The sequence below is a fragment of the Pangasianodon hypophthalmus genome, chromosome 11 (genome assembly GCF_027358585.1).
Source record: "Pangasianodon hypophthalmus isolate fPanHyp1 chromosome 11, fPanHyp1.pri, whole genome shotgun sequence".
Lineage (NCBI taxonomy): Eukaryota > Metazoa > Chordata > Actinopteri > Siluriformes > Pangasiidae > Pangasianodon > Pangasianodon hypophthalmus.
The window spans coordinates 186263-209881 of NC_069720.1; the positions used below are offsets into that span (position 1 = coordinate 186263).

Genomic DNA, 23619 nt, shown 5'->3' on the forward strand with positions numbered 1-23619 from the left:
GTGATGTGGTCATATCTTCTGATTCTGATTCTGGACTAACTGGAGCTTGTTTATGAAACATCCAGACAGTAAGGCATTACAATAATCCAACCTGGAGGTAACAAAAGCATGAACTAGTTTTTCTGCATCTGCATAGCTGCTGTGCTACAACCTTTTCTAAGATTATTTTTCTTTTAAGTGGAGCTACTTTATCTAGAGTGTAGCGGAATGTTGACTCTAAGCATTCGTTTGCCTGATCAAGTTCTTCGGAATCAGACGGTGATTCTATCATGGTTGATAAATCTGGGAGATTACTGATAAAACTCTGTGCAGTTGCTGACGTGAACGTACGTTTGACGTAGTAGCGTGGTGAGGTGCATGTGTTTTGACTAAGACACATTTTAAATGAGATGAGGTAATGATCTGAGATAGCTTCAGACTGTGGACATGAGACTATATTTTCTATATTTAATCTGAATGTTAGTATTAAATCAAGAGTGTGACCACCACTATGGGTGGGTCCTATTACATTATGTCAAAATGAATATTAAAGTCTCCAACAACTAATGCTTTGTCTAAAGAAACATCAAGGTTAGAGATGAAATCCGCAAATTCACAAAGGAGTTCAGAATACGGTCCTGGGGGTTTGTAAATTATAATAACAAAAATATCAAACACACATAGAAGAACACAGCATTGCTGACCACGACTAAACTACACGATCACATGACTTTATTCCCCTTTTCCAAAGTCATGATCACGATAGGGGAAGTCCAGGAACAGAACAACAGAACAGTTCTGTTACCGAGAGGAACATCTCATCATAATTTTTGTATTGAGGACAGAGTTTTGTAGATGATGTTCAGTAGCTGTTGTTGTTTATAAAGCAAAAAAAAAAAAAAATCAAAGTAAAATTATTATAAGCCAGAACAACACGAACACCATTCCGGTGAGGTGTGACGAGGTCTCTGAGGTGCGCTGGAGTTTCTAAGAACATGACATGAGAAAGTAGAATAGCTGCAGCATGCTCACTGAACTTTTTACCCACTGTGTGGTTTTCAGAAGCAGGTCATACATGCAAGGAAGTTCTCCATCAATACAGAGCACTTCTTTCATATGTTGTTAAATACAGGTTGTAGTGTGGTTTGGACAGTAAGTGGTGTGGTCATGTGATCAGTCAGAGGCGTGGTCATGTGATCAGTCAGTGGACTTGGCTCTTTTTTTGTAGAAGGTTTTTTTCATGCCTCCAGCTGAGTTCTAAGAGGAACTGCTGTTTGGTTCCAGCTGCTCTTTGGGCAGAATGATTGAAGGTTAATGCCACATGGTCTGCAGGAACGGGGCTGGAGGTCTCTCAGTATCTCTGTCACTCCTTTAATCTCAGTAGGAACCATGCCTTTGTGCTTCAGGGTCATGGGCAGGCTGTTTGAAGTGATGTATTTCATTTACCTGTAGCTCCTCATGAACTCGACTTACTCTAAACCCTCACATTCACACACCAGGACGTTACGGTCATATATTCAGCAATAAGGCTGAGACTTTCTGTGATTTAAACATTTTAGATATCAAACGGCATTTACTGAGATGCGCATGTTCACCTTTACCAGGTAAGTCCTATTACACTGGATGTGATACAGATCAAATCCACATCATTTACATTTCCCAATGCTTTGTGTTTATCTCACGTTTTCCCTCATTTATGCCACGTTCTCAGAGTCTGAGTGGTCTGATCAGCCACCAGCTTCTTCATTCCTCAATCACTTCAATTTACAGACTCTTGTCCTCTTCTTCTTGGTTTGTCTCTTCACTGTTCTAATGTTCTAAATCAGTTGTCTTGTATGATAGTCATCACAACGTCATTCTCTTTTCCAGGAATGTATCTTTTCCACAAATGAGACTCTTGAGGATTTCTCCAGAATTGTGGTGGTTCTTATCTTGATAGGTTGCTGCATAGATCTTCTTAAGAACTCAATTCATACTGAACCTCTTCCTGTTTAATTACTAATGTTGTATAGTATGTTTGTGGAAGACAAAATTATATATTTATAATGAGAGTTTATAAAGCGTATACTTTACTATCACAAAATCATTTGAAAATTTCTTAAAATAATGACGATGTTATCTCACCAGGATTACTTTCGCATTAGATCACGGCACATTCACATCTCTAACACCTTCACTTGTTTTGTGCTCGTGTTCTATTTGGAACAGTTTTTGCTGCGTCTCTTTACTCAGCGTTATACGGAACAAGTGATTATGTTCATGTGGCAGGTTTTAGTTTGACTTTACTCGCGTTTTAGAGATCTGAACTCTATCATGAACACACACACAGAAACCTCATGTACATTTTGTTTTCTATTCTGACTCTGCACATGATGTAATTTGTGTACCATCAGAACCCACACTGTAGCATCAGAACCCACACTGTAGCATCAGAATCCACACTGTAGCATCAGAACCCACACTGTAGCATCAGAACCCACGCTGTAGCATCAGAACCCACACTGTACCATCAGAATCCACACTGTAGCATCAGAACCCACACTGTACCATCAGAATCCACGCTGTAGCATCAGAACCCACACAGTACCATCAGAAGCATCAGAACCCACACAGTACCATCAGAAGCATCAGAACCCACACTGTAGCATCAGAACCCACACTCTGGCATCAGAACCCACACAGTACCATCAGAAGCATCAGAACCCACACTGTAGCATCAGAACCCACACTCTGGCATCAGAACCCACACAGTACCATCAGAAGCATCAGAACCCACGCTGTAGCATCAGAATCCACGCTGTAGCATCAGAACCCACACTGTAGTGTGAGATGGTGTGTGTGTGATATTGGTGTGTGTGTGTGACATGGGGTGTTGGTGTGTGTGTGGGTGTGTGTGTGTGAGATGGTGTGTGTGTGTGTGTGAGATGGGGTGTTGGTGTGTGTGTGGGTGTGTGTTTTTGATGTTGGTGTGTGTGTGTGTGTCTGTGATGTTGGTGTGTGTGTGTGTGTGTGTGTGATGTTGGTGTGTGTGTGTGTGAGACAGTGTGTGTGTGTGTGTGATGTTGGTGTGTGTGTGTGAGACTGTGTGTGTGTGTGTGTGATGTTGGTGTGTGTGTGTGTGAGATGGTGTGTGTGATGTTGGTGTGTGTTTGTGTGTGTGATGTTGGTGTGTTTGTGTGTGTGATGTTAGTGTGTTTGTGTGTGTGATGTTGGTGTGTGTGTGTGTGTGTGTGTGTGTGTGTGATGTTGGTGTGTTTGTGTGTGTGATGTTGGTGTGTGTGTGTGTGTGTGTGTGTGATGTTGGTGTGTGTGTGTGTGTGTGTGTGTGTGTGTGTGTGATGTTGGTGTGTGTGTGTGTGAGACAGTGTGTGTGATTGGTGTGTGTGTGTGAAGTTGTTTCAGTTCGTTTGCTGTCTCGTGTTGGCGCTTGTTTCAGAGCGAGAGGCTTGTAGTGAGATGAATCAGCTCTCCTCGCCTGCTCGCTCTCCATGTTCCTGTTGTTACTGTTGAATCTGTGACCTTTCTGCGTTGTGCATGAGCTCATGGGAAAAGTGGGCGTGTCCACAGGAAGTGGAGGACGCTGTGTGAGCCGAGCCTGGACTGTGGAATGTGGAGTGCAGCAGAGACGCGTGTCAGGAAAGAGTTTACCGCCGTCCACGCAAAAAAAACCACAAAAACATTTACTACATGTAAACTGTTTATTCCAGGAGTGTGTGTGGCTGATCCTGTCTGTCTCTCGCTCCTCAACCTCCTGCAGGAACAGGGAGTAACCCCTGGTTACCTGGTTATAGTAATTATTCTAATATTCACTAGCTTACTAACATCCTTAACTAGCTACTAATGAGAAATAGCCACCACTGTAGAGGTTTAGAGGAGCTTTGCTAACTAGCATGCTAGTTATTTATGCTAACTAGTCCCACATTCCCCCAGCTGGACTCGTTATCTTATCATTGCACAGTGATCTCATGATGAGCTTCCAGGAAGTGTCGAGTCACGCCGTGTGAAGTGTTCATCAGCTCGGCGACTCACCAGCGTCCCGCTCGAGAACCGTCATCCAGTGACATCATCGACAGCAAAATCCAGCATTAGGTCATGCTCTCGCTTCCCCGAACGCACGACATGCACATGGACGTAAACAGCGATATGATGTCATTTTTCACTCGAATCCTCACGACATCGCGTTCAGCTTTACTGCTGATGTTCACAATCACGGCTTTAATAAAAAGGTGTTTTATTATTTATTATACACATTCACACTTCCCCTGAGAGTCCCGTGACACAGACTGTGATGTCAAACACAGTGGATTTGGAGGAATTTACGTTTACCGCAAACCGTTCCGATGAAAGATTCTCCAGCTCCTAGCGTAAAGCTGATGTTCGAGTACAAAAGATAGCGTAATGCTGTATTATACAAAGTTCATAGATGATGCGATGATGTCATTCCCGTTCTGCCAATCACCATGTCAGATCTCTTCTGGGAAATCCTAAACTTCCTAAACATCCTAAACTTCCTAAACGAATTTCCAGAGACGTAACAGAAGGTTGCTGTAGTTCAGCGTGAATTTAACAACTTTTAGACACATTTCAGGATTTATCTCAGTTCTCTGCATGTGTGTTAAATACATTATGACTGTAAATGTGTATGAGCAGGCATGAAGCTGTGTGTGTGTGTGTGTGTGTGTGTGTGTAACTATACTCACACTTGACCCTGACTCAGAGCCATACAGCTGTCATCTAAATACAGCTTCTGTCCACAAACCTGCACGCAAACACACAGAGAGAAAATGACAAACAGCTGAGAAACGTCCGTGACCTGTGAGTAAATAACACACAGCCCGAGCTCTGACGTGACTGCGTACATCACATTCTGTTCTATTCTGCATTCTGATTGGTCAGAAGGTGTTGATTAATTTCCTATAACAGCAGCTCTGACAGTAGTGCAGCTGCAAATCACAGGTTTATTTATAATTAATGCGCTCGTTCTAATACGTTATCGTTTCTATAGTAACAGCTCATTCACAGGGAATCGTACAGTGCATCATTAATAATAAACTTGTTTAATTGATAAATGATATGTTGAGGAAATGTTTATTTAATATTTATAAAATGTTTTATAAAATGATCTGAAATGAGTCTCTGTGAGAATAATCTCAAACACAACGTCATTTAAGATCCGGAATAATCCACTGTAACACTGCAGCACTGTTTGCTCTGCTAATGCAGATGGGTGTGTCGAGGAGAGCAGGCTGCACATCTGGAGCCACAGCTGTGTGTGTGCGTGCGTGTGTGTGCGTGCGTGTGTGTGCGTGCGTGTGTGTGCGTGCGTGTGTGTGCGTGCGTGTGTGTGCGCGTGTGCGTGTGCGCGTGCGTGTGCGTGTGCGTGCGTGTGCGTGCGTGTGCGCGTGTGTGCGCGTGTGTGCGCGTGTGTGCGCGTGTGTGTGTAGGTTATCACAGATAGCTGTGCTGAAGAAGAGACTGATGTAAGCGAGAGAACTGAGTGGATTCAGATTCAGCTACAGAGTGCAGTGTGTGTGTGTGTGTGTGTGTGTGTGTGTGTGTGTGTCCCAATCGGGTGGACGGGAATGTCTTCACTGTGACATCATAATTACCCAGAATGCCTTGCTGGCTGGCTGCCATGCGGTGTAGGTGGAGCTTCCTTCTGGACTTTTCCACTTTTCCACTCGGAGAGGACGACGTGCTTCACTTTGCTTTCCATCACACTCACACTGTTGTCATGGAAACTGGCGAATACTCTTTAATCAGTGACCCCCTGTTTACGAGCACCAAGTGTCTCTCTCGCTCTCTCGCTGACTCACTCTCACACACACACACACACACACACACAGCATGGTGATGTACAGGACATGTTTACATAAAAAAAAAAAACATTTCACAGTCTGAGTTTAGGATATGAAGAGAAACAACATGATGATGTCATCAAAAGTGCTCCAGCCAAACACAGCTCATCAAAGATAGACTGTACACACACACACACACACACACACACACACACACACACACACACACTTTATTTTAATAATCCTGTCACATTGAGCTGTCAGTGATTAGGTAAAGCAATAATCACTTAAAAAATAATTATTTTATCATATTATTATTATTGACTCGGGTCAAATTTGTTTTTTTTTCTGTTTACAACAATTTCAGGGGCAGAGCTACAAATGAGCTCAGTATGTGTGGATGGGCACAGGGTGGGCATTGTGGATGGGCGGGCACAGAGTGGATGGGCGGGCACAGGGTTGGCATTGTGGATGGGCGGGCACAGAGTTGGCATTGTGGATGGGTGGGCACAGAGTTGGCATTGTGGATGGGCGGGCACAGGGTTGGCATTGTGGATGGGCGGGCACAGGGTTGGCATTGTGGATGGGCGGGCACAGGGTTGGCATTGTGGATGGGCGGGCACAGAGTTGGCATTGTGGATGGGCGGGCACAGGGTGGGCATTGTGGATGGGCGGGCACAGGGTGGGCATTGTGGATGGGCACAGGGTGGATGGGCAGACACAGGGTTGGCGTTGTGGATGGACGGGCACAGGGTGGGCATTGTGGATTGTGGACTGCTTCACTTCACCTCGTCATACAGTAAATCAGATTTGTCACGTGTAGTGAAGATGCTTTACACGTGTCAGTGTTTGCTGAAGCTAATCAATGTTGTTGTGGTAAAATATTGACCTTCAGATTTCAAGAGCTAGAATATTTCCTCCTTTTACACCCTCCTCTTAAAAAATACTAGTGGTAGGATTTGTACAATAGTTTATTATTATGTAATTATATTAGAATTATGTGTATTATGTAATGTTCTTTAAAAACTTGCTGTGTGTGTTTGGGGGGGGGGGGGTCACATCTCTCTCTCTCTCTCTCTCTCTCTCTCTCTGTGCCAGCAGACTGGGTGTGCTTTTCTTCCCCAGTGGAATGTGTGCAATGCAAACAAATCCACTCAGGGTCTGTTTAAAATGCGGCAGGGGGAAGTGTGATTTCCTCTCAGCGATCCTGTAAACTGGGAAATGGAGAGAACGTTTCAGAACGTTTCGGAGTGAAAAAAAACTTAACGTTCATTGGTTTGGTCATGTTTTGGATGTTTTTGTATCAGGATTTTGGTGTAAAACATTCATGATTATGTTTCTAGTCACAGCAATAGCTCCTGTGTGTGTGTGTGTGTGTGTGTGTGTGTGTGTGTGTGTGTGTGTGTGTGTGTGTGTTCGGTTGATACAGTACTCAGTTTACTCAGTGTACTTTGTGACCTCCCTGAAGACAAAAGCTGCAAAATATGGGAGAAATGTGAAAACCGTTCCTCTTCATCGTCATAAACATTTAAAATGTGATTGGGAGGAGGGCACGGGGGGTATGGGTGGATTTTTTTGTGTGTGTGTGTGTGTGTGTGTGTGTGTGTGTGTGTGTGTGTGTGTGTGTGTGTGGTCGGTTGATTGGTGGAGTGGTGACGGGGAATGCTGAAGGGTGATAGTGGTGTTGAAAGCTGAGAGTTCTTGTCTCCGGGACACAGAGAGTCGATTTGATCTGCGACTCTGTTGACACATGAGACTGTGTGCTGTTTATCCCATAAACACAAGAGTTCGTTTTTCTTTTCTTTAAACACTTCTTTGTTGTCAGTAATCCTTCATTTACTGACTTACAGGTCATTGAGAGCTTTGGGGACGTTTCATCACATGAATGAAAACACACACACACACACACACACACACACACACACACACACAGTTATCTAGCCCACATCAGAACAGCATGTACAGTTTATGACTTGTGTCACATGCAGCTCGTTTGCTGATTGATAAGACGTCAACAAAATGTCGGTTTGATAAGTGTGTTAATGCTTGTTGTTATTATTATTATTATTATTATTTTGCTTGTCTGATGTCTTCTTATTAGAAAACGAACTGCGTTGAGGTGTGACTTTCACCCATCATGCAGACGTCTGTGTGCTGTCTGTGAAAATAATGAATTTTGTTTAATCAGCATTTATTACTATCACTCAGGTAGCTAGTTTTGGTTAATGATGTTCTTTTTTTATTATTTTGATTAATGAGCATTTTAAAAGGATTCTTTTCATGGTGTAAAGGTTTATTAGCTATGTTGAGATAATAATGTCTCTCTGTTGAGCTACACATGCTACTTCTGAGATGCCAGTGATCCTGACCCCTTCTGCTCCTCCTCGCTGTCTGACCCATCCTGATGCCCTACTTCTGGTTGGAGTTCTCATCAGTTGAGTTGCTCGCTGCTGCTGGGGCCCCATATGGACGACCTGAAGAACTGTTTGGTTTGCTGGGGATGGTTCCACCTGGGGGCTGTGGAGATGGTGCTGCTTGGGGATCTCATATGGGGAGCTGTACTGTACTGTACTGTACTGTAATGGCTTGGGACTGCGATTGCTGTAGTGGCTTTGGGGCTGCAGTTGCCACGAGCAGCTTCTCACTCAGGACTCCATCAGTGGACAGTGGATAGATTTTAACCAGCCGGACTTCTTGCAAAAACTGTGATGAATTTACTGGTTGCACAATTGCACTATTTGTCCATATAGTACACAATAATAGAAGGGAATGATTTATAATCGCACTATCGGGTGTCACCCAGATGAGGATGGTTCCCTTATGAGTCTGGTTCCTCTCAAGGTTTCTTCCTCACATCATCTCAGGGAGTTTTTCCTCACCACCGTCACCTCTGACTCGCTCATTAGGGATAAATTCACATATTTACAATATATTTTTTGTGAATCCATTTATTTCTGTAAAGCTGCTTTGTGACAATGTCCATTGTTAAAACTGCTATACAAATAAAATTGAATTGAATTAATGTGATTTAAATCCTGAATTCTGATTGCTCTCTCTCTTCTCTTGTACTTTAGTCCTACTTTGTCACTGATTATGATCCCACGATCGAGGACTCGTACACTAAGCAGTGTGTGATCGATGAGAGACCTGCACGGCTTGACAGTGAGTCCACACACACAAACACACACACACACACACACACACACACACTCCGAGTCGAGCAGTTTGTTACCTGTTACACAGCTGCTTCATCTGTTAGCAAAATAATGTTCTATATTATATTAAGTTTTTTTCTTCATCTTGATACAAAATAAATAAATTACAGATTTACAGGGCATGGAGCTCATTTCATGTTAAATTGTGAATCCACACATACACAGATACACGAGCACATACATACATGCACCATACACGCACAAATAAGAGCGACATACACGTACACACGTACACGTACACTCACACGTGCTCATACATAGAAGTCAAAGATAGTTTACATTATAATTTTTCCAATTTTGATCACAGCCACTACTCTCCTATATTTCTCTCCCCACAGTCATGTTGTGTGTCACGTCTGTGTTACGTTTACTGTCACGTCTGTTATGTGCTACACCATTCACCCATATTAACCTTAAAATATATCTTACAGTTAATTTGTTAACTGTCCCTCCTTAAGAGACCATAGATTATTAAATATCTAATAATTTTAATAAAGTCTCAGTGGTCCTTAGAAGATGGAGGGAGTGGTGGTGGCAGGCCCAGAAAGTAAGTCACTAAAATAAAATAAAACAGGAAATGTTGTTTCTGTTTTTATCTTGGTGTATCAGGCCACTTAACTCATTTTCATTTTTTATTGTTCGAGTACTCCACTACAGAATGACTCAGCACGCCCCTCACTAATCTACATGTTTTGCAGATATGATGAAAAATAAAGCTGATGTAATTTCGGGAATGTTGATGTCAGGTTTGATTAAAGACAAGCAGCAGCACATTGATGTTGGAATGTTAGTGTTTGAGCCATGCAGAGGATAAAATTCATTATTCCGGAGGAGCTGTGTCTGGAATCTCTCTCTCTCTCTCTTTCCCAAAAGCAGCTCTCTGTGGACATGAAAATGCAGACGGCATTGATTAAACTCTGTAACCTCGTCTCTCAGCTCTGTAACGTGTATGTGTGTGTGTGTGTGTGTGTGTGTGTGTGTGTGTGTGTGTGTGTGTGTGTTAAACCACGGCCTCACAGGTTCAGTGGAAATTCAGCGCTTAATAAACTCACTCACAGCATAAACACAGAAAGGGAAATATAAACTGTTCTGTTTTTCTCACTGCAGCTCCAACACCTCTACAGCATTCTACACACAATAAACTAAACATTTGCTCACAGATTCACATCAGTTGTTACAGGAACGACACAAAACAATGCCACTAACAGGGACATATGATTTTTTTTGTGAAGATTGTGTTTATTCTAAAGGTAATGTTCAGTCATGGTTCTGAATATATTTAGCTCAGACATTATTGAAAACTGTTAGTGTTGTTCCTGATGAAGACTTTTTATGTTTGTAAACGCCACACGCTGAATGATGAGAAAAAAATCTATGTATATCGTACAAAAATGTGGCTTGAATCCAATTGTAAACAGATTTTATTTTATTTTTGAATAAAAAATCTTTCCTGTTCAAATCACTGTGCCAGAAACTGGATCAGAGCTAAACAAGAGCTAATTATTCTGTCTTTTGATTTCATTTAGCCATGAAGCAAATCTTTCAGGAAAAAAATACATTCATGTCTAAACATTTATACACAGAAGACTCACAAGTGTTTTAACAAAATGTGTGTTTAACTAAAGAACAGCAGCTCAGTGAAGTTGCAGTCCATTTAAGACACTGAATAAATAGTGTCATGTGTTTGTGCTGTTTTCAGTTCAGATGTGCAGCTGAGAGAGACGAGACCCTGCGTCTAATCTCGTTTAATTATTCATTCATCCAATCTCTGTCAGGTGGCAGAGACGGCTGCAGTTGCAGATAAATGCTTTATTTAAAAAAAACGTCAGGCAAACAGATCCAAAACCGTACAAAACAGGCAATGGTCAGTGATGAACAGACTTGGATAGACAGAACCGATTCCAAAAATCAGAGAACAAACAAGATCAAAACCCAGAATGTCATGCAGGGAAACAACAAGGCTTAGTATGTGAGCAGTGAAACACAGGACGATACTTTGCATTGCGAGTCTGTTCATGACTGAGTTTTGTAGTGTGTGTGTGCGCATGAGCATGTGTGATTGAGTCCAGGTGCAAACAGTCAATAATCAGGTGACATGGAGTGTGTGTGTGTTGGGAGGTGTAGTCCGTGGTGGCCATGTTTGCAGGCCGCAGTGCATTCTGTGAATTGGAGTTCCAGCGTTGACATGGTGGAAGGCATGACTCAACGGCAGACGGCAGGTTCGGCAGAGGGATGAGTCTTAAGAAACGGTCTCTGATGACTGAGATGAGGTTGTTGCCCTGGGATACTGGGAGGTCAGTCAGAAAGTCTATGGCCAGGTGTGACCATGGTTGATGCGGTATGAGGGGTGTTTGCCAACAGGCCGTGTTCTGGGAACCTTGGCTTGGGCACAGGAGGAACATGATAAAATTAATTTGTGAATGTCACTGATCATATGGAGCCACCAGTGTTTACCTTAGAGGAGTTGGTAAATTCTTTTAATACCTGGGCATCCTGTGGCAGGTGAGGTGTGAGCCCAGGTGATTAGTTTATCTTTCATAGTCGCTGGCACATAGGTCTTACCCACTAGGCACGAACTTGGCACATATTAGCCCAAGGTCTATTTCCCGATCGATGTCCCAGGATGATACGCCTACAAAACATGACTGTGGGAGAATGTGCTCATCACTGGGTGTTGTGGGAGTCCCCTCTAACCAATGACACCATTCTTCCAGGGACAACTTTACTGCTGGTAGCTCCCTGTTACCAATGTCGTAATTTCTTCCGGCTGGAGAAAGCTACTTAGAAAACAATGCTACCAAATGGAGCTTGGGCTTCTCTCCAAAGCATTGCGACAGCATGGCACCAACCCCTGTTTCTGAATCAACTAATTCTTTGATTAATGGCTTTAGTGGGTCTGGCTGCTTCAAAATAGGGGCCATGGTAAACGATTCTTTGAGCCACTTGAAGGCATGCACAGTATGTGTTCCATTTGAATCTCTTTTGACCTTTCTTTAACAGTGACATTAGGGGAGAGGTGATTGAGCTGAAGCTCCAGATGAAGCGCTTGTAAAAGTTGGCAATCCTAGGTGTGGCAGTGGGGGTGTGGTCAAGCGTTGGCTGTAGACGGAGAGGAAGCAGATTGAACTGGCAGGTAATGCATGATGATTCTGATTCCCGGTCTACTTATTTGTGGCTCTTTGTGCTTTCAGTGACTCCCATACCCAGGGTGAGAGAGTGATATAGCTCACACATGCACACTGATACACATATAGAGGAGTATGAACTTGAACTCGATGGAGCGAAATTGATGGACCCTTTCCTGCTGATTTATTGAGTTTTTGAAAGTGTGCCGAAAAGCACGGCATGAATAAACGTGAGCTGGGAGCTCTGCTAAAGTTCTGGCTGTCTCCCGGATTTCGGCACCACCGTAGAACCCAGTGTATGAGGTGTGTGTGTGTGTCTTGCAAGCTCCACCAACTAGCTCTCGCCAGTTACGGGAGTCACTGAAAGCAACACTGAAAGAGACACAAATAAGTAGACTGGCGGTAATAAGATACAGGTGAGAATCATCATACATTACCTGCTGGTTCAACCCACCTCCTTTCCGTACACAGCCAGTCCTCGACCACGCCCCCACTGCCACTCTAGGAGTCTTTGAAATTCTGTGAAGTTATGTGCTGAGCAGGTCTAGCTTAGTGAACCAGTTGCAATGGATAACGATACTTGACTGTGATCTGGTTTAACCCTTGATAATCGATGCATCTTCATGAAATGAAACCCAGGAGAGCTGGGGATGTGGAGGGCCTGATATATCCCTGTTTGAGGGCTTCCTTGATGTACTCCTCCATGGTCTGGATTTCAGTGGTGGATAAGGGATCCTGGAGGATCCATAAGGATTTGGTTGCGAGCAGGCGTGGTGCCAGGCATGAGCTCTATGGTTCAATCATGGGTTCTGTGAGGGGGCAGGCCACTGACCTTGGCCTTACTGAAAAATTCTTTGAGTTCATGGTAAACAGGTGGGCTTTCCACACTGGAGCAGCTTTCTGGGCTTCTAAGGAAGTCGATGCAGCCAGGAGCTGAGGAATTTTGAGACATTTTGCATGACAATGAAAAGCAGGTGTGTGCTCATGTTAAGTGTGTCGACAAGGGTTCGGTTCAGCTCCGGAGTTGATCAGTGCTGTAACAGTGGATAGACTTTCTGAGTGTTTTATCTGGAATCTAAGCGAGGGGAAGAGGTAGGTCACTCAGAGGGGGGTTCATGGAAATTTAGGTTCTGGGCATGATGAACATTGTGCAACTTGATGTGTGGGACTGGTGAAGTAGTAACATAGTCCATCCTTCTGGCGTTTGTGGCATCTGTGACTCAGTGAGTCAAGACATTTTGCCATCACGGCAGGTGAGCTCAGTGAGAGTGTCCTGGTTTAAGCCTTGGCAATAGGCTGCTTTGAGCGGTCATTCCATCCACTTTCAGCGGCGAGGGTTCTGAACTCCAGCACAAACTCAGCAGCACTACATTGGCCTTGCCTGTCAGAGAGAAGCTGCTCTTCTAATTCTTAATTCTTAAAAGCTCATGAGAAACGTTCAATGAAGCGGTCATACATTGTGACAATCATATGCTGTGCTTCCCGCCTTGCGACCAGACTGCTGTGGTTCAGGCCTTATCTGTCAGCAGGTGGATGAACTGAGAGATTTTGTGTTGCTCCAAAACGTTCTCCTGACTATAGAAGTAGGGGGAACATTGCAGCAGGAAACATTTACACATGGCTGGGTCTCCAGGATACTTGGATGAGCAATAGGTGTGAGAGCGGAAGGAGAAGTTGCCGTCGGTGCAGCTAGAGATGGTGCCAGTGTGTTAGTAAGCTGTGTGAGCTTGGTGTTGAATACTGCTTGCTCTTGTTGCTCTCCAATTAAGCGACCCAGAGTGGCTAATGCCTGCTTCCAATGAAGTATTCCTGCTGCATTCATATTGCGGCAAAGTATGCTGTCAGGTGGCAGAGACGGCTGCAGTTGCAGGTAAATACTTTATTAAAAACAGCAGGCAAACAGATCCAAAATGATACACAAGGGCTGGGTCAAAAACATGCACAAACAGAACAGAGTTGGGTAGAAAAAAAAAAACAGATTCCAAAAGCCAGAGAACAAACAAGATAAAAAAAAAAACAGCATATCATGCAAGTAAAATAACAAGGCTTGGTATGTTGGCAGTGAAATACAGAATACAATACTTCACATCATGAATCTGTTTGTGACTGAGACGATATGAGGAAGAAACCTTGAGAGGAACCAGACTCAAAAGGGAACCCATTCTCACCTGGGTGACACCCGATAATCAGGCAGGTCCGGAGAGCAGAAGGGGTCAGGATCACTGGCATCTCAGGAGTAGCATGTGTAGCTCGACAGAGAGAGAGAGACAGAGAGAGAGAGAGATTATCAGGTATGCTAATTGTCCCGTAATGGTTAAGGACAATGTACTTTGCGTGCAGAGAGCAAGCAGGGACTCGGGCAAGACTAGCTGTGACAGCATAGCTAAAAGGGAGAGCCAGAAAGTAACACAGACATGAGGGAGTCCTGGGACATAAAGCTCCAGCCACTCCACCGTCAAACATCAAAAAACATCCTCATTCTGGTTCACTAGGTCAGGGACTGAGGCCTCATTCACATTTGGCATTAAGCTGTGATCTGGATGATCGTATTGTAAATGGTCAGTACTAAGTACACTTGTCGACGGGGTCAGTGTGTCTCGGAGGCGCATTGTGATTCTGTTACTCAGATCATATTCAGAGGTGGTCTGGGATGCATATGACATCATATCTGTAGTGTGAAAGCAAAAACATCTGATGCATCCCAGACAGCCATGAAGAACCAACTAATCGACTGCGTCATTGCCCTCGCTGTAAAATATGTAATCATTGCGAGACTGTTTGGAAATAGAGCTCTCTGCTGCTAGCCTAATGGATAAAGGCATAGCGACGCTGTAACAGCAGAGATGAAAGCAGCTGCTTTTTATAGCTTCATTTGTCATCACATCTCTCATTTATTTATAAGTTTCATTAGCAGACCACAAGATTAAAACATCTGAAACAGACCATAATGGTACATGAGATAGGATTCGTGGGACATTTCTACCTGAAAAAAAATGCCGTGGAAGACTGATGGAATAAATGTGTGCGACGCCCTTCCTCTTGCGGAAATGATGTATGAAATCCGATCAGAATTGGTTGTGATCTGATCACCTGATACGGACGTTAGTACCAGACATGAACAAGGACTAAGAGTACCATCTTTCTAAAAACTCTGTTGGAGGAGGTTAGTGCTTCAGTAAGTGCTTTATCCTGACTGGGGCGGTGGATCCGGAGTCTATTACAGAAATACTGTATGTGAGGCAGGAATACACTCTGGATGTGACACCAGTCTCTCTCACTCACACACACACACATACACACACATACATACACACACACACACACACACATATAATAGTGTAGCCAATCCACCTACCTGCTGGTTTTTGGGAGGAAACTGGAGAACCCTGGAGGAAACCCTCGCTGACACAGGGAGAACATGTGGAACTCTGTTTATTTACATTTCTGTGGAATCTTATATTAGTTTAAATATCAAACAGCACAGAGATTTTTCTGGTGCAAATCAGCTTAAAAACAACACAAATGATGACATCATGATGACATCACGATCATATCAATTTTCAGTGTGGTTTTATACAAGGTGAAAATTCACTGAGGTCAGAGGTCATCGTGTTCACTCGGTGAAAAGCAGAAGCTTTGCTCTGTAGATGATTAACATGGCTGTGTGTGTGTGTGTGTGTGTGTCTCAGTATTGGACACGGCGGGACAGGAAGAGTTCGGGGCGATGAGAGAACAATACATGAGGACAGGAGAGGGATTCCTACTCGTCTTCTCTGTCACTGACCGGGGCAGGTGAGTATCACTCCTGTCTCACTCTCCTCTCTGTCTCACTCTCCTCTCTGTCTCACTCTCCTGTGTCTCACTCTCCTCTCTGTCTTACTCTCCTGTGTCTCACTCTCCTCTCTGTCTCACTCACCTCTCTGTCTCACTCTTCTATGTCTCACTCTCCTCTCTGTCTCACTCAACTCTCTGTCTCACTCTCCTATGTCTCACTTTCCTCTCTGTCTCACTCTCCTGTGTCTCACTCTCCTGTGTCTCACTCTCCTCTCTATCTCACTCTCCTCTCCGTCTCACTCTCCTCTCCTGTCTCACTCACCCCTCCGTCTCACTCTCCTCTCCTGTCTCACTCTCCTGTGTCTCACTCTTCTCTCTGTCTCACTCTCCTCTCTGTCTCACTCTCCTGTGTCTCACTCTCCTCTCTGTCTCACTCTCCTGTGTCTCACTCTCCTCTCTGTCTCACTCTCCTGTGTCTCACTCTCCTCTCTGTCTCACTCTCCTCTCTGTTTCACTTTCCTCTCTGCTTCACTGTCTTCCCCCCTTCCTGTGACTTTCGCTTTGACTTGTTTACGTCACACACCGTTTCAAAGGACTATTTCTGCATGCTGTGTGTGTGTGTGTGTGTGCTGTAAACAGTACTTCTGTGCTGTATTTACATTAACCCTTCTCTGCCCTCTGTGAAAGACGCCTCCTGAGATTTGGGCTCCATGGCAGTGTCTCGTTTTTACACATAGATGTTTTCAAACGACATTCTGTTATCAAATAAATGATTAATCTGTGCCTGTGTGTGTACGTTTGTGTGTGCTTGTGTGTGTGCTTGTGTGTGTGCTCGTGTGTGTGCTCGTGTGTGTGCTCGTGTGTGTGCTCGTGTGTGTGCTCGTGTGTGTGCTTGTGTGTGTGCTTGTGTGTGTGTGTGTGTCCTGCAGCTTTGAGGAAATCTACAAATTCCAAAGACAGATTCTGAGGGTGAAGGACCGGGATGAGTTTCCCATGATCCTTGTGGGCAACAAGGCTGATCTAGAACTGCAAAGACAGGTAGAGGTGTGTGTGTGTATGTGTATGTGTGTGTGTGAGTGTGTGTGTGAGTGTGAGTGTGAGTGTGTGTGTGTGTGTGTGTGTGTGTGTGTGTGTGTGTGTGTGTGTGAGTGTGAGTGTGTGTGTGTGTGTGTGTGTGTGTGTGTGTGAGTATGTGTATGTGTGTGTGTGTGTGTGTGTGTGTGTGTGTGTGTGTGTGTGTGTGTGAGTGTGTGTGAGTGTGTGTGAGTGTGTGTGTGAGTGTGTGTGTGAGTGTGTGTGTGAGTGTGTGTGTGAGTGTGTGCATGATTTTCTGCAGATTTACCTCTATTCATTAAATGCTTTTATTTCAGGATAAAATCAGAGCGGATGTTAAGTCTCATCTGCTCGGATATTTTCCAATCAAAATGTTGTTTTTATTTTCATCTCTTAAAGAAGCTTCGCTGCCCTGCTTCTGCTTCATTTACACTCCTGCTTCATATACACTTCAGCTTCATATACACTCCTGCTTCATATACACTTCAGCTTCATATACACTCCTGCTTCATATACACTCCTGCTTCATATACACTCCTGCTTCATTTACACTTCAGCTTCATATACACTCCTGCTTCATTTACACTTCAGCTTCATATACACTTCAGCTTCATATACACTCCTGCTTCATATACACTTCAGCTTCATATACACTCCTGCTTCATATACGCTCCTGCTTCATATACACTCCTGCTTCATATACACTTCAGCTTCATATACACTCCTGCTTCATATACACTCCTGCTTCATATACACTTCAGCTTCATATACACTCCTGCTTCATATACACTCCTGCTTCATATACACTCCTGCTTCATATACACTTCAGCTTCATATACACTCCTGCTTCATATACACTCCTGCTTCATATACACTTCAGCTTCATATACACTCCTGCTTCATATACACTTCAGCTTCATATACACTCCTGCTTCATATACACTCCTGCTTCATATACACTCCTGCTTCATATACACTTCAGCTTCATATACACTCCTGCTTCATATACACTCCTGCTTCATATACACTTCAGCTTCATATACACTCCTGCTTCATATACACTCCTGCTTCATATACACTCCTGCTTCATTTACACTTCAGCTTCATATACACTTCAGCTTCATATACACTCCTGCTTCATATACACTTCAGCTTCATATACACTCCTGCTTCATATACACTTCAGCTTCATATACGCTCCTGTTTCATATACACTTCAGCTTCATATACGCTCCTGTTTCATATACGCTTCAGCTTCATATACGCTTCAGCTTCATATACACTCCTGTTTCATATACGCTCCTGCTTCATATACACTCCTGCTTCATATACACTTCAGCTTCATATACACTTCAGCTTCATATACACTTCAGCTTCATATACACTCCTGCTTCATATACACTCCTGCTTCATATACACTTCAGCTTCATATACACTCCTGCTTCATATACACTCCTGCTTCATATACACTTCAGCTTCATATACACTCCTGCTTCATATACACTCCTGCTTCATATACACTTCAGCTTCATATACACTCCTGCTTCATATACGCTCCTGCTTCATATACGCTCCTGCTTCATATACACTTCAGCTTCATATACACTCCTGCTTCATTTACACTTCAGCTTCATATACACTCCTGCTTCATATACACTTCAGCTTCATATACACTCCTGCTTCATTTACACTTCAGCTTCATATACACTTCAGCTTCATATACACTCCTGCTTCATATACGCTCCTGCTTCAGTTACACTTCAGCTTCATATACACTTCAGCTTCATATACACTCCTGCTTCATATACACTCCTGCTTCATATACACTTCAGCTTCATATACACTCCTGCTTCATATACGCTCCTGCTTCATATACGCTCCTGCTTCATATACGCTCCTGCTTCATATACACTCCTGCTTCATTTACACTTCAGCTTCATATACACTCCTGCTTCATATACACTCCTGCTTCATATACACTCCTGCTTCATTTACACTTCAGCTTCATATACGCTCCTGCTTCATATACGCTCCTGCTTCATATACGCTCCTGCTTCATTTACACTTCAGCATCATATACACTCCTGCTTCATATACGCTTCAGCATCATATACACTCCTGCTTCATATACGCTTCAGCATCATATACACTCCTGCTTCATATACGCTTCAGCTTCATATACACTTCAGCTTCATATACGCTCCTGCTTCATATACGCTCCTGCTTCATATACACTTCAGCTTTATGTACACTCCTGCTTCATATACGCTCCTGCTTCATATACGCTTCAGCATCATATACACTCCTGCTTCATATACACTTCAGCTTCATATACGCTCCTGTTTCATATACGCTTCAGCTTCATATACACTTCAGCTTCATATACACTCCTGCTTCATATACACTCCTGCTTCATATACACTTCAGCTTTATGTACACTCCTGCTTCATATACGCTCCTGCTTCATATACGCTTCAGCATCATATACACTCCTGCTTCATATACACTTCAGCTTCATATACGCTCCTGTTTCATATACGCTTCAGCTTCATATACACTCCTGTTTCATATACACTCCTGCTTCATATACGCTTCAGCTTCATATACACTCCTGCTTCATATACACTTCAGCTTCATATACGCTCCTGTTTCATATACACTTCAGCTTCATATACGCTCCTGTTTCATATACGCTTCAGCTTCATATACGCTTCAGCTTCATATACACTCCTGTTTCATATACGCTCCTGCTTCATATACGCTTCAGCTTCATATACGCTTCAGCTTCATATACACTCCTGCTTCATATACGCTCCTGCTTCATATACGCTCCTGTTTCATATACGCTTCAGCTTCATATACGCTTCAGCTTCATATACACTCCTGCTTCATATACGCTCCTGTTTCATATACGCTTCAGCTTCATATACACTTCAGCTTCATATACACTCCTGCTTCATATACACTCCTGCTTCATATACGCTCGTGCTTCATATACGCTCCTGCTTCATATACGCTTCAGCATCATATACACTCCTGCTTCATATACGCTCCTGCTTCATATACACTCCTGCTTCATATACACTCCTGCTTCATATACACTCCTGCTTCATATACGCTTCGGCTTCATATACACTCCTGCTTCATATACGCTCCTGCTTCATATACGCTTCAGCATCATGTATATAATGTTTACTTCATGTTTGATGTGAAAGCGTTATCCAGTCCTGTCTGTAAACATGCACAACTCTTCCTATATACTTTTGCCTTATATTGTCCTATAGTATGTACTGTGTGCTGCTCTTACGCCTACACTTCTCACTAGGAATTAATTAATTAAAGTTTAATCTGACACTGCAGAGACACGCCTCAGTCAGTGAGTCACTCAGACTCGATTTACTCAGTCTTTAGATCTGAAATAAAGAAACTGATTTCACACAGAAAACCTGCTTCACTCGAGTTGTGCTGTAATCCCCTGTGTACGTGGAGAGACAGACAGGAAGACACGCAGAGTGAGACAGAGAGATTTGGTGTTACTGGGTTCATGTGCCACACACACACACACACACACACACACACACACACACACATCGTTGGTGTTATACTGCCCTCTAGAGGATTTACAGATGGAACGTAAGTTAATTGCATTGATTTGCACTTGTCTGTCTCTCTCTCTCTCTCTCTCTCTCTCTTTATTGAGCGCTCTGAAGTCTGCTGTTTAAATCGTTCTCCACCATCGAGCGCTCTGAACCTTTCTTATTTTAGTCTGGATGAGTTTCAGTCTTGCGTCATGAGATGATCAGCATCATCAAATAGATCACCTCGTTTTCAAACACACTGCAGCTGATCGCATTCTGGAATAGTTTATTTTCAAATGTTTTTCCTCTTATTAATTATGATTGGGGTCTGAAAATACTTCACAGATCTTCCACAGTGTTCTGTCTCTCCCTTAACAGTGCAGGAGATCTACAGTTCCTTAAAAAACTCTTCATATATCTCAGCAATTTATTACAAATTAAAGGCCTTTAATATATTATTTAATACAGATTTATACAACATTACGTTTGAGAGCTTGTACACTATTCAAAATATGGTGTGTGTTTACATTTTTTTGTTATTAGATTGAATCTGGTAAAAGTTTCACATCTCTCTCTCTCTCTCTCACACACACACACACACACACACACACACACACACACACACACACACACACACAGAAGTGCAACACATTCATTAAATCTAAAACGTCTATTAAACATACTGTAGTTCTGTATATTTTATTGCTTTGGAATAAACACTACTTTTCACTTTTCTGGAAAATGTTCTTATATTTGATGCCAGTGTAGATTTGCTCATCAGTTACCTTTAAAGTAGCTTTGAACGAGTGATAAATGGAGGAATTATTAAATGGAAGTGGAGGTGTACAGACTCTGATTATAGTTTTATGTGGACCAGACTGTAAATATTACATTTATTCCATTTAATGTGAAATTAGCAAAACTGTCACAGATGCAATTAAAGCTGGAAAATAAGTCAAAATAAGTTGATGTATAAATTTTAATGGTATACGATGAGAACACTCGTACACACGGTGCACCTGTGTGTGTTGTTTGCAGGTGAGTCAGGAGGAGGGTCAGCAACTTGCTCGGCAGCTCAAAGTCACATACATGGAGGCTTCAGCTAAAATCCGCATGAATGTAGACCAGGCGTTCCACGAGCTCGTCCGCGTCATCAGGTGCGTCCCAGAATGGAAAAATTAATCTTTATCTCTTATGTGTATCGCTAGCTTTTTTTTTTTCTCTCTCTCTCATTTTATATGTATATTATTGTCTTTGCGATACACTGAAGAAAAGATGAATATGAGACAATAGATCAGAATTTCAGCTTTCATTTCCTGATGTTTACATCTAGACGTGTTAAACAACTTAGAACACGGCACCTTTTGTTTGAACTCACACATTTTCAAGTGATCAGTCACACTATTTGTGTAGCGCTTTTAACAATGGACATTGTCACAAAGCAGCTTTACAGAAATAAATGGATTCACAAAAAATATATTGTAAATATGTGAATTTATCCCTAATGAGAAGCCAGAGGTGATGGTGGTGAGGAAAAACTCCCTGAGATGATATGAGGAAGAAACCTTGAGAGGAACCAGACTCAAAAGGGAACCATCCTCATCTGGGTGCAACGGATAGTGCGATTATAAATCATTCCCTTCCATTATTGTGTACTATAAGGACAAATAGTGCAATTGTGCAACCAGTAAATTCATCACAGTTTTTGCAAGAAGTCCGGCTGGTTAAAATCTATCCACTGTCCACTGATGGAGTCCTGAGTACGAAGGTGTTCGTGGCAACTGCAGCCCCAAAGCCACTACAGCAATCGCAGTCCCAAGCCATTACAGTACAGTACAGTACAGCTCCCCATATGAGATCCCCAAGCAGCACCATCTCCACAGCCCCCAGGTGGCGCCATCACCAGCTATCCAAACAGTTCTTCAGGCCGTCCATATGGGGCCCCAGCAGCAGCGAGCGAACTCAACAGATGAGAACTCCAACCAGACGTAGGGCATCAGGATGGATCAGGCAGTGAGGAGGAGCAGAAGGGGTCAGGATCACTGGCATCTCAGAAGTAGCATGTGTAGCTCGACAGAGAGTGAGGGAGAGAGAGAGAGAGTGAGGGAGAGAGAGAGATGGAGAGAGAGGAAGAGATTGTTAGGTGAGCTTTTGTCCTCTAATGGTTAAGGACAATGTACTTTGCGTGCAGAGAGCAAGCAGGGACTCCAGCAAGACTAGCTATGACAGCATAACTAAAAGGGAGAGCCAGAAGCTAACACAGACATGAGGGAGTCCTGGGACATAAAGCTCCAGCCACTCCACCATCAACACACCTGAGTGAATGCGTGAGAGTGGGGGGGCGACAGCATCCAAACATCCCTGTTCACCACAACACTCTATGCCTGTGAAACCCTCCAGACCTGCCCCTGTACCTAAGAAAACTATTCACTAAAGGCTTGACTAAACAAATATGTTTTCAGCCGAGACTTAAACACTGAGACTGTGTCTGAGCCCCGAACACTAAGTGGAAGGCTGTTCCATAACTGTGGGGCTTTGTAAGAGAAAGCTCTACCCCTGCTGTAGCACGCATTATTCGAGGTACCAACAAATAGCCTGCACCTTTTGATCTGAGTAGGCATGGCGGATCATAAAAGACCAAAAGTTCGCTCAGGTACTGTGGCGCGAGACCATTTAGTGCTTTATAGGTCAATAGTAGTATTTTATAATCAATGTGAAATGTGATTGGGAGCCAATGCAGTGTGGATAAGATAGGGGTGATGTGGTCATATCTTCTGATTCTAGTAAGGACTCTCGCTGCTGCATTCTGGACTAACTGGAGCTTGTTTATGCATCTACTGGAACATCCAGACAGTAAGGCATTACAATAATCCAACCTAGAGGTAACAAAAGCATGAACTAATTTTTCTGCATTGTGTAGTGACAATATATTTCTTATTTTAGCAATATTTCTGAGATGAAGGAAAGCAATCCTCGTTATATCTACATGAGTGAATAATTTTTCCCAGAGGTAGCATATATAGAGAAAAGAGCAGTGGGCCTAAAACAGAGCCTTGCGGGACACCAAACTTTACCTTAGTATGCGTAGAGAAGTCAC

At 43.1% G+C, this 23619-nt stretch overlaps 1 protein-coding gene across 1 annotated transcript in view; it reads left to right on the top strand.

Moving 5' to 3' along the window:
• Window positions 1-23619, top strand: part of rras2 (RAS related 2) — a 38925-nt gene that overhangs the window by 11568 nt on the left and 3738 nt on the right. The window contains exons 2-5 of the mRNA XM_034308652.2: window positions 8852-8939; window positions 15807-15909; window positions 16821-16929; window positions 21561-21679. Of these exons, the coding sequence (XP_034164543.1) occupies window positions 8852-8939; window positions 15807-15909; window positions 16821-16929; window positions 21561-21679 (419 nt within the window). The remainder of the gene's footprint in view (window positions 1-8851; window positions 8940-15806; window positions 15910-16820; window positions 16930-21560; window positions 21680-23619) is intronic.